At 42.6% G+C, this 14,390-nt stretch overlaps 1 protein-coding gene across 17 annotated transcripts in view; it reads left to right on the top strand.

The window, feature by feature from the left end:
• Window positions 1-14,390, top strand: part of TTLL5 (tubulin tyrosine ligase like 5) — a 282,938-nt gene that overhangs the window by 252,019 nt on the left and 16,529 nt on the right. For 2 of the 17 annotated variants that reach the window (XM_059182760.1, XM_059182755.1), the window contains one exon: window positions 13,721-13,895. The exons of 11 other annotated variants lie outside the window; for them this stretch is intronic. In XM_059182760.1, coding sequence (XP_059038743.1) covers window positions 13,721-13,763 — 43 coding nt within the window. In that variant the 3' untranslated portion in view covers window positions 13,764-13,895. 4 more of the 17 variants (XM_059182759.1, XM_059182749.1, XM_059182761.1 and 1 more) reach the window with 3 other exon arrangements.

Here is a 14,390-nt window from a genome sequence, read left to right as displayed (position 1 = left end):
TCTTCTCAACCCTACGGAAGAAGGAGGCTTTGTTCTCTAGTTTGCATATGAGCAAACGGAGGCTGAGGGAAGTGAGGTACCTTGTCCGAGCCACACAGTCAATGGCAGAGCTGAAATCCAAAGCCAGACAGCCCTATTTCAAGAACTTGTGGAGCTGCCTAGTCATACCAGAACGCTAGGCCCGTCAGGATGATTTCATGTTCCCAGCTTGGAGTTGGGTGGCTGGTAGCCCCACTCTCCAGTCTGGGAATCTCTCTGAAGTGTCCAGTGGTTATCTCCAGTCACTCAAGGGAATTCCTGGTAGTGTGGAGACATCTGCGGGCGAGGTGGGCTTGCCTTTCCTCCAGCCACTTCATGTTCCCTCTTTGGGTGGAGCCAGATGGGGGAAGGGAGAGGATAAGGATCAAGGTGGGCTTGTGCCTCTGCTCCCACGGATGGGAGGGCTAGGGAAGGTGCTAAGCTTGCCCACACTCCCTGCCACACCTCTGGAGGGGCAGCAGTTCTGCCTGTCAGAGGGAGCTTAGATGGGAATGGAGCAAGGAAGCTGTGCAGCAGGAGGGGGGTGAAGGTGGGAGGGTTGGGGGGAAAGAGAGAGGACAGAAGAGCTTTCTCTTCAGGTAACAGAAACTCAGCACATCAATGGCTTATATAAGTGAAGAATTTATTTTTCTTCCATGTCAAGAAGTTCAGAGACAGCTAGCACAGCTCCTCCGAGACGTAATGGAGGAGCCAGGCTCCTCTCTTCTGCTCGACCAACTCTAAAGCATTGGCTTGCTTTTTTTTTTTTTTGGTCACAGGGTGGTTCCTGTTCCTACTGGCATTGTGTCCATGTTCCAGGCAAGAAGAGGGGTTGGGAGGAAGGGCAAAAGACAGGTTCCGGCTAAATTGGCCCACTTTTTTTTTTTTTTTAAAGATTTTATTTATTTATTTGACAGAGAGAGATCACAAGTAGATGGAGAGGCAGGCGGAGAGAGGAGGGGAAGCAGGCTCCCTGCTGAGCAGAGAGCCCGATATGGGGCTGGATCCCAGGACCCTGGGATCATGACCAGAGCTGAAGGCAGAGGCTTTAACCAACTGAGCCACCCAGGTGCCCCTAAATTGGCCCACTTTTTAAAAAAGCTTCCTTGGAAGCCCAGCAGTTCCAACTAATCCATCACTGGCTGACCCTGGACCCCAGGCCCACTTCTTCGAGCAGCAAACAAGTGTTTTGGCTGCACACACTGCCTCTCTCTCAGATTCTCTGAGAATTTCTTATTGAGGCATGAGGGGAGAATAGATGTGAAGAAACATCCATTAGTTTCTGTCACAACACGTTTTCTTTCCATAGTCTCCTCCCCTGCTGGATGGAATTCATCACCTTTCTCCAGCCCTTCTCCACCAGCTTCTTGACTCTGCCGAGAAGAACACCATTCCTTAACCTAGGGCTTGCTCTTAGTATGTGGGGGCTTGAAAGTACCTGATACCTGGAGGTTTCAGGAACACAAGAGAGTCCCCATCTTCCTAGAAGAAAGGTCATTACAAGAGAGGAGAATGGGGTAAAAATGAGGCATAGAGAAAAAAAAAAGGAACCCTATGAATTCATTTCTTAATTAAAATGATAAATTTGCTCTAAACACAGTATATATTGACAGTATAGCACATTCATTTGCGTGAAATAGTCATTATTTGCTCTTGATTTTTCTGTAGCAGAATGATTATGTATTCTCAAATTATGCAGGTTAACCTTGTTGTAAGTTTAACTTTATTCAACACTAAATTCTTTTCATGTGTGTTGTCTTCCTAAGGTTTTGCTCACAGTACAGCTACTTCAGAAACTGAGAGAGGTTATTAACGACCCCTGTTGCATTTAAAGAAATGCTTCTTGTGCTTCAGGTCTTTGCCTTGATTCTCCAAAAAGAATACAGCTGGATCCTGGTAATAATGACTCAGAGAATTTTAAACAGGACTTAAAACTAACAATAAGTACAAAGCTATAAATACAAATAAAGTAATCAAGACAGTGTGGCATAGGACAGATCAATGGACTGGCACTGAGAGTCCAGAAATAAATGCATCTGTGTATGGCCCGTTGCTTTTCCACAAAGGTGCCAAGAAGAGACAATGATCTTTTCAACTTAGGGTTGAAGAGATTGGTGGTACTGGAACAATTGGCTGTCCATATACAAAAGAATGAAGTGTGATTCCTTCCTCATACCATACACAGAATTAACTCAAAATTGATAAAAGATCCAATGTAAGGGTTAAAACTAAAATTCCTAGAAGAAACATAGAAGTAAATCTTCATGTCCTTGGGTTAGGTAACAGTTTCTTAGATATGACATCAAAAAGCACAAGCAACAAAAATTAAACGGGTGTTAGACTTCATCAAAATTCAAAAATCATGACCTTCAAAAAGTGCCACCAAGGCATCACAATTCCAGACTTCAAGTTCTATTTCAAAACTGTCATCATCAAAACAGTATGGTACTGGCACAAAAACAGACACATATATCAATGGAACAGAGTAGAGAACCCAGAAATGGACCTTCAACTCTATGGCCAACCAATCTTCAACAAAGCAGGGAAGAATATCCAATGAACAAAAAACAGTCTCTTCAACACATGGTGTCAGGAAAATTGGACAGCCACATGCAGAAGGAGACTGGACCATTTTCTTACACCACACACAAAAATAAAATGGATGAAAGACTTCAGTGTGAGACAGGAGTCCATCAGAATCCCAGAGGAGAACACAGATAGCAACCTCTTTGACCTTGGCTGCAGTGATTTCTTGCTAGACATGCCTCCAAAGATAAGGCAAACAAAGGTAAAAATGAACTATTGGGACTTGGTCAAAATAAAAAGCTTTTGCACAGCAAAGGAAACAATTGACAAAACCAGAAGACAACCAACAGAATGGGAGAAGATAACTTGCAAACGACATATTAGATAAAGGGCTAGTATCCAAAATCTATAAAGAACTTACCAAACCCAACACCCAAAGAACAAATAATCCAGTCAATAATGGGCAGAAGACATGAACAGACATCTCTCCTGTATGACAAGAAGACATTTGAATGGCCAACAGACACACGAAAAAATGTTCAGCATCACTCGGCATCAGGGAAATACAAATCAAAACCACAGTGAGATACCACCTCACACCAGTCAGAATGGCTAAAATTAACAAGTCAGGAAACAGCAGATGTTGGCAAGGATGTGGAGAAAGGGGAACCCTTTTATACTGTTGGTGAGAATGCCAGCTGGTGCAGCCACTCCGGAAAATGCTATGGATATTCTTCAACAAGTTGAAAATAGAGCTACCTTATGACCCAGCAATCGTGCTACTAGGGATTTACCCCAAAGATAAAAATGTAGTGATTCAAAAGGGCATGTGCACCCCAATGTTTATAGCAGCAGTGTCCACAAGAGCCAAACTATGGAAAGAGCCCAGATGTCCACTGACAGATGAATGGATAAAGATCTGGTGTATATATATATACACAATGGAACACTACTCAGCCATCAACAACAAAAAGAAATCTTAGCATTTGCAATGACATGGATGGAGGGTGTTATGCTAGGCGAAAAAGTCAGAGAAAGACAATTATCATGTGATTTCACTCATATGTGGAATTTAAGAAACAAAACAGGATCATAGGGGAAGGGAGGGAAAAATAAAACAAGACCAAATCAGAGAAGGAAACAAACCATAAGAGACTCTTAATCATAGGAAACAAACTGAGGGTTGCTGGAGCGGAAGGGGGGATGGAGTAACTGGGTGATGGGCATAAAGAGGGCACTTGACATAATGAGCACTCAGTGTCCTAAGAGATGATGAATCACCGAACTCTACCTCTGACACTGAGAATACACCATCTGTTAATTAATTGAATTTAAATAAAACAAAATTTAAAAAAATAAATTTTATAAAAAGGTGCCATCAAGAAAATGAAAGACAGCCTATAGAACAAAAGAGAATATTTGCAAATTATGTATCTGGCAAGGGACTTAACTACAGAATATATACATATCTCATACAGTTCATAGAAAAAGAGAACCCTATTTTAAAAATGCACAAAGCATTTGGACATGCCTCCAAAGAAGATATACAAATGGACCATAAGCACCTGAAAAGCTGCATCATTAGGCATCAGGGAAACTCAAATAAGAACCCCAACGAAATGCCACTTCACACCCACTAGATGGCTGCAATCAAGACAGATAACCAATAAGTGTCCTTGAGCATACAGACAGTGGAACTCTCATGCTTTGCTGGTGGGAATGTAAGATGGTGCGACAGCTTTGGCAGAAGAGTCGGGCAGTGTCTCAAACAGTAACATAGAGTTACCCTAGGGCCCAGCATTTGACTCCTAAATGTGTGTCTAGGAGAAACGAAAACACTGTCTACCTGAAAACTGTACATGGGGCACCTGGCTGGCTCCATCAGTAGAGCGTGTGACTCTTGATCTCAGGGTAATGAGTTCAAGCCCCACATTGGCTATGGAGCCTACTTAATAAATAAATAAATAAATAAATAAATAAACAAAACCTTCTCCCTCTCCCTCCCCTCCCCAGCCCCCGCTCTTGTCCCCAACTTGTGCTCTCTCTTGCGCTCTCTCAAATAAATAATAAAATCTTAAAAACTGCATGTGAATATTCATAGCAGCATTCCTCATTAGCCAGAACAGGGAAACAACGTGAACGTCTATCAGATAATGAATGGTTAAACACACTGTGGTATATCCATTCAACAAATACTGTTCAGCTGTCAAAAAGAATGAAGTACTGATACAGACTACACCATGGATGGACCTTGGAGATGTAAAGCCACTACATACTGAATAAATCTATTCACGTGAAATGTCCAGAATAGGCAAATCATCTACAGGAAGTAGATCAGTGGTTGCCTAGGGCTAGGTGAGGAGAAGGGCGTTTGGGGAGTGGCTGCCGAGAGGCACAGAGGTTTCCTTTTGGGGACAGTGACAATGTTCTAAAGTTAGGTTGTGGTGATAGAAGACCACTGAGCTATACACTTGAAATGGGTGAATTTTATTAGCATGTGAAATAGATCTTAAATCTTTAAAAAAGTGTAATAGTAAAAAGTAAAAAGACAAAAAAAGCCTTCAGTGTAAGCAAGTTGTATACTTCTCAGAGAGCCAGGTTTTTTAGTAAGTACTTATTTAGTGCCTCTGGTTCATGAAGTCAGCAAACATTTGTCCCCTTTGTACAGGGTGTGCTGTAAGGTCATGAGCAGGGAGAGGCCTGCGCGCCGCTCTGGCCCTGGTCTTTGACGTTCCCAAGTAAGGTGGTGTGCCTCGGGGACAGCAGCTGTGCCTGGGCCTGGCCTCTTTTGCTTTTTTCCCGTTTGGAAAGGTATCAGGCTCCAGAGCATTTTTGGGGCTTTAGTCAGCACAGAGCAAGGAGGACCTTAACTCTAGTCTGGGAGCCTTAAGCTTCCCCTCGTGCTCCAAATCCAAAACAGAGCAGCTGAGAATGGGGCTAGCCGTGCCGCCAATTGCTTCTGTCCCATTGTTAATCCCCCTAATTCTGCCATCCACAGGCACCGCTCGCATCACACTGTCATGTTGCCCGCCTGTGATAGGGGCGAACAAGTGGCTTGGCTTTGAAAGGTGATTCTTCGAGACACCTCGAGTGACCCAGCTCCTGGCGTGCCGGGAAGCTCTTGACGTTCATCGCCCTGGGGCACCAGAGCTCTCTGGCGGCGGAGCACACTTGCCAGCCAAGCCTGGCCTGAAGAGAAAGTCACCTCTGCTGATACCCCCAAGATCCTGGCCTAGCGGGCAGGCTCACCAGGGAGAGCATTTCACTGCTAGGTGCAGACCGTGAGAAACCTCCCGTGCTTTTTGGCTCTTAGAGAAGCGATCACGCTCTGGCATGTGGATTATCAAATCCCTTGGAAGCACTGCACAGCTGGCTTGGTGGTAATTATGTATATTGTACATCGGATTTTTGCTTCGCTCTGTCATTACCTGGTCAGGACATTACAACTTAATTAAAATTTCATCCATCTTGGGACACCTGGCTGACTCACTCAGTAGCGTGTGCCACTCTTGTTCTCGGGCTTGTAAGTTCGAGCCCCACATTGGGTGTGGAGTTCACTTTAAAAAATCTTAAAAATCTTTAAAAAATAAAAGTAATAAAATTTCATCTATTTCTCTCAGAAACCGTGGATTTTATGCCTCCCCCCCCAAAATGAGTCACTTTTCATTCGATATGTACTTTTTTCACAGAGCCCTAGAACTAACTCATTCTAATTTTTCTCCGTTCCCAAAATGATGAGTTTATCCGTGTACTGACATGTTGGTTATATTTGCGAAAGGATACCTCCTGATGGCGTGTGGACCGAGAAATGCAGCTGGAAACTGGGGGGTAACAGCGCGTGGTAGCGTGTGACTTACTGTCATGTGTGTCTCTCTAATCCCCACTCCCCCGTGCTCCTGGCGCTTACAGAGCCTAAGGAAAGCCTCGTCTCCCTCCTGGGCTCTCCCCTCTCCCTGGAGGAAGGGGAGTAGCAGGAAATGGAATCTGCCCGGGTCATGGGATTTTTGAAAGAAACAAAGCATGATCTGATGAGGAGCAGGTTAATCCTACTATTTCATTTCCCTTTCAGAGAGGGCGGGGGCTGGATTGTGAGATGAAGTATTTGGTTTCACATCTGTTCCAGGAATTATCCTCGGCATAAATCCATTTTTCTTTTAAGCATCCTAAAGCATCCCAGGGAGCTTCTCCTCCCATGCACCCTCCCCACCCCCACAGCCCATTTCATGGCCACAGAGCAGCTGACAGACCCCTGGAGAGATCTTCTCATTGTTGTGGGAGGAATCTCTTAAGTCCCAGAGGTGCAAATTTCTGTGGGCCAGTACTATCAGTTTTGGGTCTGCGCTCCATGAACAGTTTCAAATAAAAAGGAAGTAGCATACCAGCAGTGCGGTATAATGGAAAAAGGAGCAATTTTTTTAAAAAAAGATTTTATTTATTTATTTGACAGAGATCACAAGTAGGCAGAGAGGCAGGCAGTTGGAGGGCGGGGGAACAGGCTCCCTGCTGAGCAGAGAGCCTGATGCAGGTTCAATGCAGGGCTCCATGCAGGGCTAGATCCCAGGACCTGAGCCGAAGGCAGAGGCTTTAGCCCCACTGAGCCACCCAGGTGCCCCAAAAGGAGCAATTTAAAAATCAGATGACTGCCTGTCATCTCAGCTTTGCTGCTAACTATTTGTATGATCTTGGGCAAGTCACCAAACCTCACTGGGGTCAGGACCCTAATCTGCAAAATTACAGCAGTGTTTTCCGGGGTGTTCTGCAAAATGCAAGTCTTCGAAGTCATATAAATTTGAGAAATTCCATTTATGCTATGCCATTTTTAAATATAAATATATATATATATATTTATATTTCTACATCTGAGGAGTCCTTCAATAAAGAAACTTGTTTCTCACCCAGCGTTTCTTGAATTTATCTAACACTAGGACCCTTGGTCCTATAATGCTGATTAACATCTTGACACTTTGAGAAATGAAGTAGAGATCTGTCATCTGTCACGTGCCTGGTGTGTTTGCCAGCCTCAGTTGAAACTAACTTTTTTTTTTTCTTTAAGATTTTATTTATTTATTTGACAGGGAGAGACACAGCGAGAGCAGGGAACACAAGCAGGGGGAGTGGGAGAGGGAGAGGCGGGATTGCAGCCAATCAGGGAACCTGATGCGGGCTTGATCCCAAGACCCGGGCATCATGACCTGAGCTGAAGGCAGACACTTAACGACTGAACCACCTAGGCGCCCCAAAACTCACTTTTCAACTTCCAAATCTCATTCCTGGGGGAAAGAAACATAGTTTCACATACGGCAAGGTGACTTCTAGTTTTAAAAACTGCACTTAAGAGCCAAAGCAGTTATTCAGACCAACACAGGCTTTTGACTAGAGTTTTTAAAAAGTTGTGTGGAACTTCTCTTCTCAACTTCCACCTTTCAGATGGTCAGCATGTTCGTACGGGCTTTGGGGGTATGGTAGGAATTTTCTACTATTAGGTTCTCATAAGGAATAACTGAATAAATCACAAGATCCCTACTCTGAATTCAGAAACTAAAGCATATATACCAGGAAAAATGGAATTCCAGATTTTATAGGGTGAGGCAAAGAATGATTACAAATTTATATTTTGAGAAATATTAATTAAATATCTACTGAGAAAATACAGAGAGAACAGGGACTCACAGCAGTAAAAGAAGTAAAACATGAAAGAAAATTCAAGAAACAACTGGATCAGGGGTCGCATGGGAGGTTTAGGAGGGGAAAAGAACGTGAAAATAGGATCAGGCAAAGACGTACTTTTAGTACCTTGAAAAGTAGCAGTCGCTGATAGAAATATTGAGACTGAAATGAAGTTCTGGCTAAGAGCAATTTTAGCCAGACAATCCTAGCCTTAGTTAGAAAAAAATAAGTATGGCTAATAATATATCTTATAAGGAATAAGAAGAATGGTTTACTTTATCACTCAGTTCAGGGAAATACCACCCACATATTTAAAGTGTCAGTCTTTACTGATACTGAGTTTTTGGTAATGTTAACTTTTTCCTGTCTCACCTTACTCTCTTTTGTAAAGCTTTTCATCCTTTGCTTGCTTGTGAATTTTCATTCTCTGGAATCCTGTCTTTGGTACTGTCCCATAGTTCCAGCTGACATCTATATTTGACCTGCACTAATTTCAGACCTGTACCTTCTGCCAGGGCTGTCACCTATGACTTCTCAGATTGGTTATGCACTTCACAGTTCTGGGGGTCCTGTATTAGAGACCAAAAAAACTTGTATGCCGCAGCCCTGCCCCAGCCCAGACTCCTCTTGGGATCTATATGTCTCGGCTGCCTGTAGACATCTCTCCTAAGTGTCTCACAGTCCTCTCAAACCCAACACATCCCAAGCTCAACTCCCCATCTTCTCAGACACACCCCTCCTGCTGTCCCTCCCTGTTCACCTTCATCAAAGGTGAAACCAGAAACCTTAAGAATCTTTCTAGCTGGTCTCCTCACCCCACATATCCTGTTCGTTATCTCTTATTCTATTTCTCACCTTAAACCTCTCAGATCTTGTGTCCGGTCTCCCTCATTGCCACTGCCTCGGTCCAGAGTCAGCTGCAACTATGGGACAGTACCAAAGACAGGATTCCAGAGTCCAAGACAAAGACAGAGTCAAAGTCAAAGACAAACCATAGTCAGCTGACCATAGTTCCAGCTCAGTTCAGACATGTAACACTTTTGTTTGAATTACTACCATGTTTTCCACATGGGTATCTTCACCCTCAGGCTCATCCTGCGTTGTCCTCCACGCTGCTCATCAAGTGATCTGTTAACAACAGTTAAATTATGAGCACTTGCCCCCACTAAAAGTCTTCAAAAGCTCCCTTCTAAGTGCAGTGGGTAACCCAAGGCCTTCATGGTCTTCTCTCTTCTGTACTGTGTATTTTCTACCACTCCCCCAGCAGGAACCTTGACATTCCAGTCTTTCTAGGCCACTTGCCACATTGTCTCAAACTCCCGTACTGTTGTAGGCACTGTTTCTTCACTCAGGGAAATCGGGTCTCTTTTTGGCTGACTCCGGCCCCTGCTTCCACCTCCAGATCTTGTCATCATTTCCAGAACTTTTCACTGACCACATGCCCACTTCCATCTCTTACCATCAACTCCCGTAGCATCCTTTGCCTCCCTCTGTCATAGAATTTGCTAAAATATTTTATTTGACTTGTTGGCCTCTTCCACTAGATTTATAAACTCCCGGGGGGATCAGGAATTGATGTCACTTGCCAAGTCTGTCTCTGGACAGTGTTAAGATCAAGTGTGTATATCCTGTAAATTATGGGATTTTTTTTAGTAACTATTTCTATACTTTCTGCCCATTGGACTTCTCAGAGGAAACCTGAACTCCATGCCATTTTTGCTGTGAACTTTTCCCTGGTGTTCAGGAGCTGTATTCCTTCACCCAGAAATTTATTTGGGGAGGGGAACAAACATATAATCAAATACCTATCTTTGATAAGCTAAAAATGTTAAATCCACTACTTACTAATTGTTTAAAAAGATACAGAAATGTATACATGTATACAGACATCTTCTAGAGTTGACTCAGTAGCAAACTAGGGTGAATGGGCCCATATCTTATGAATTGACCATTTTCGGAATATAGTTGTTTGCTTACACCTGCTTTTCATTCATCCCAGTCATTCAGCACTCATCAAAAAGAAAAACGTAAAATCATCTTTTAACTAAAATTTATTTCTGTAGAGCAGCATCTTGAGTCCCAGGAGAAAACAGTAATAGACAGATACTCAGTAGGTTTCTGTTCATTGGTGAACTTGTGCTATCGTGTTGTGTCTAGAGTGCCCCAATGGTATCAGATTTGTCTCCAGTGACCCATCATTGTGAAAATGTATAAAAATCACCTTTTACCGAAAGTACGCCTTTCAAAATCCCTTGTGAGGCCCCAAATCCCGTTTACCAGTGGTAGAGAGTAGAAGCATGTGTTTTTAAACAGTGAATTTTGATAGCCTCACCACCCCTGATACCACTTCCAGTTAAAAACCAATGTTCTCCTTGGCCAGTAAGCCATTAGCAGTCCAGGCAGGGAAGTTAAGTCCTGACTGACTGAACAGAGTGGTGCGGGATGATGAGAAAATGAGACTAGCTTTTGTTTTCTACACCCATCATAACTCATAGCTGTTTTCCTAATGTTGATGGAAAATGATCACTGATGGCCTCATCACCATGAGTAACCTTGTTTGACCCACTGAGAAGAGAGCTCTGGTGACTCATTAAAATACAGTGCATTCTGGGGCACCTGGGTGGCTCAGTGGGTTAAAGCCTCTGCCTTCGGCTCGGGGCATGATCCCAGAGTCCTGGGATCGAGTCCCACATTCAGGCTCTCTGCTCAGCGAGGAGCCTGCTTCCCCTTCTCTCTCTCTCTGCCTGCCCCTCTGCCTACTTGTGATCTCTGTCTGTCAAATTAAAAAAAAAAAAAATACAGTGCATTCTGAAATGTGTTAAAATGGCTTTTTTTTTTTAAGATTTATTTATTTTAGGGAGCACATGCAGTGTGGAGAGAGAGAGAACCGTAAGCAGACTTTACACTGACTGCAGAGTCCAACGCAGGGCTCGATCCCATGACTCAGAGATCACGACCCAAACCAAAACCTAGTTTTGCTTAACTGATTGTGCCATCCAGGTGCCCCAAGATGATTATTTTTTTATTAACATATATATTATTTGTTTCAGGGGTACAGGTCTGTGAATCATCAGTCTTACCAAGATGATTATTTTTTAAATAGATAACTTTTCTTAACTGAGTCAGACACTCATAATAGATATGTTTAATATTAAAATTAGTTTTGAATCCTCCTGTGTCCGGGGTCTACCATCTGGAAACAGAAGAGGCAATTTTGGAGATGATCCAATACCACATTTTAAAAAATATATACTATAAACCTATTAACAAATTGTAGAAGAAGAAAATTTCACCTTTTAAAACCACCTATGCTAGGGGCGCCTGGGTGGCTCAGTTGGTTAAACATCTGCCTTCGGCTTGGGTCATGATCTCGGAGTCCTGGGATCAAGCCCTACATCAGGCTCCTAGCTCAGTGGGGAGTCTGCTTCTGCCTCTCCCCCTGCTTGTGCTTTCTCTGTCTCTCTCAAGTGAATAGATTTTAAAGATTTTTAATTTTTAAAATAAATATCTATGCCATAATCACATTTCTATTTGTACAATCCACAAAAAGGAAAGTTCAGACTTAGAGTCTCAAATATTTTCATTTCAAATGAATACACAAATAAAATAAAAAGATGTTTGTACAGATTAAATGATGAAGACTTAATATGAAATATTCCATGTACTTTACAACCTGGATAATTCTGATTTGGTATAATCTTTGCAAGTCCCAGTGCTGTTGAGACACTAAAATGCAGGATTTTTATATATTTTCCCAAGTGTGGGCACACCATCTCTTTGTGTATTAGCTCCCCCCTAAAAATGAGGGAAGTGGACAAGATGCTTTCAAACACTCTTTTAGTCTGAGAAAAGTAAAAAACAAAACATCTCTCTAGCTATACTGTAGGAGGTAGACGAATGATAGAGACACAGAGCCTCCAGTCAGGTAGCTAGTTGTAGCCAAGGTAGCCTAGCACCATCAGATAAGGCTGTCGAACAAATGAAATGTATTTTCTACATCTTCTGTACCAGTCAGTTGGCAGTTTTTGATCATTCATGAATTTTCTGGGTCCTAAAACCACTACTAGGATGCGAGGGCTTAATCCCACCTCCCCATCTGTCAGCACTATGGGCCAGACCCTTCCAATTCTAAAAGGCAGTGAGATCTCCTTCCTTCTGATTTACTTTCACAGGCTCCTGGGACATCACTTTTTAAAGGCCTAGTCAACAGATTAGAGAAATCATTCACGTTGAATTTTTACTAGAAAAAAAAATACTTCACAAATATCCTTTCCTATAAAAATAGAAACGTGACCATTTTGGCTGGGGAGGAGTAGCAGAGAGGGTGGGGCAGGAAACTTCAAAGATTGCTGTGATGTAGATATGCAGCCCTACTATGAAATTGATTTTCTAGAGGTTCTATTGAATAATTAGTATCAATACTATTACCAAAGGCATCAGAACTCATTAGAGATAATTGGCCAGGGCTCCTATAGAACCATTGGGGGAAAAGTCTCTATTAACAACAGATTGATTGTTTTTGTTTTTTTAAATGTTTTCATTATCATTTGAAGGAAGAAAGCAGCAAACAGCAAATATATAAGGTGACACAATACAGTAGGAAAAATTCTGGACTCAGGTTCTGTTACTATACATGCTACTTAGTAACTGTGATCTGAAACAATTAGTTAACTTCCCCAGGCTCAGTTTCACTGTCTATAAAATGGAAATAGCATTCATTTAGAGATGCGTCTTGAATGCCTGAATCTTGCCTGGCTCCTGACTTTGGATAGTTTTCATGTCTTCTTCATGGGGTTGCTGAGAAAACTAGATGGCATATTGCATGTGCAAATGTTGCAGCATTGATGTTTTTCACTATCAGGTGACACCTAGAGCAGTCTTGACCTCTAGTCGTCAAAGACTTATTTTTGGCAAAAAAATAAAAACTAAAAAAAATTTACAACTGATTCATTTGCAGCAAGGTTTGAAGCAAAGAAAAATTTGACCTTAATCCCAATTAACTATAAATTCAAGTAGCTACAATATTCTTTGCCCAGGTAGTCTAGTTAATACAGGTTTTTCTTTGTTGGTATGTGAGGTCATTGGTGGTTAGTAGTCATCTAGTACATTGTAAAACCCATAACACATTTTACCCCCAAACTTATGGCTTAAAACAAAAAACATTTGTTATATCACACTTTTTATGGCTCAGGCATCCTAGCTTAACTGCATACCTCTGGCTCAAAGTCTCTTGATGAGGTTGTAAGCAAGCTGTTGGCTAGGAGCTAGGAGCTCATCTGAAGGTTCATCTGGGAAATCTACCTCCAGTTCACTCACATCGTTGTTGGCAGGCCTCTTTCCACTTGGGCCTCTTCATGCTGTTATGGTCTGAAATGTGACTCCCAAATTCATATGTTGAGTCTTAACCCCCATTACCTCAGAATGTGACTGTATTTGGACATAGGGCCTTTGAAATGGTGACTACGTTGAGAGGATGGGCCCTAATCCAACCCGACTGGTGTCCTTATAGGAAGAGGAACATAAAACATACCAGGGAGGCGCCCACACGGTGAAAGACTCTGAGGACACAGGGAAAAGACGGCCATCTGTAAACCAAGGAGGAAGACCTCAGAAGGAGCCAAACCAGCTGACACCTTGATCTTCCAACTGAACGATGAGAAAGTAAATTTCTGTTGTTTAAGCCACCCAGTGTGTGGTATTTGCTCGTGGCAGCCCTACCACACTAATATAACTGCCTTACAACATGGCCGCTGCCTTCCCTGGGCAAGCAATCCTTGAGAAAGTGAGAAAGCACCCACACGAAGCCACAATCTTTTTATAACTTGGTCTTGGAAGGGATACTCCATAACTTCAGCTATATTCTCCTTGTCAGAAGTGAGTCAGTAAGTCCAGTCAGTCCCTACTCAGAGGGGATGTCAGAGGGCATGGGTGCCAGGAAGTAGAAGTCACCAGAGGCCATCTTTAAAGCTGCACCACCACACTAGTTTAGATTTGTTTTTAACAAAGTAGAAATTAGAAGTCAGCAGATGGGCAAACTGTCATATTTTACATGTGTAGATTCAACATCATCAAATACATGGCACCCTGGCTGATAGAGGTGTAGTATGGCCGATAGATTCTTCATCATTCTGTGAAGCTAAGATTGTTCTGATCTGGAAAATAAAATCTTGACCTTTAGG

This window comes from Mustela lutreola, chromosome 7, assembly GCF_030435805.1.
Source record: "Mustela lutreola isolate mMusLut2 chromosome 7, mMusLut2.pri, whole genome shotgun sequence".
Classification (NCBI taxonomy): Eukaryota; Metazoa; Chordata; class Mammalia; order Carnivora; family Mustelidae; genus Mustela; species Mustela lutreola.
Note: the sequence above shows the minus strand (reverse complement) of the source record. Positions and strands in the feature narration are given on the sequence as shown.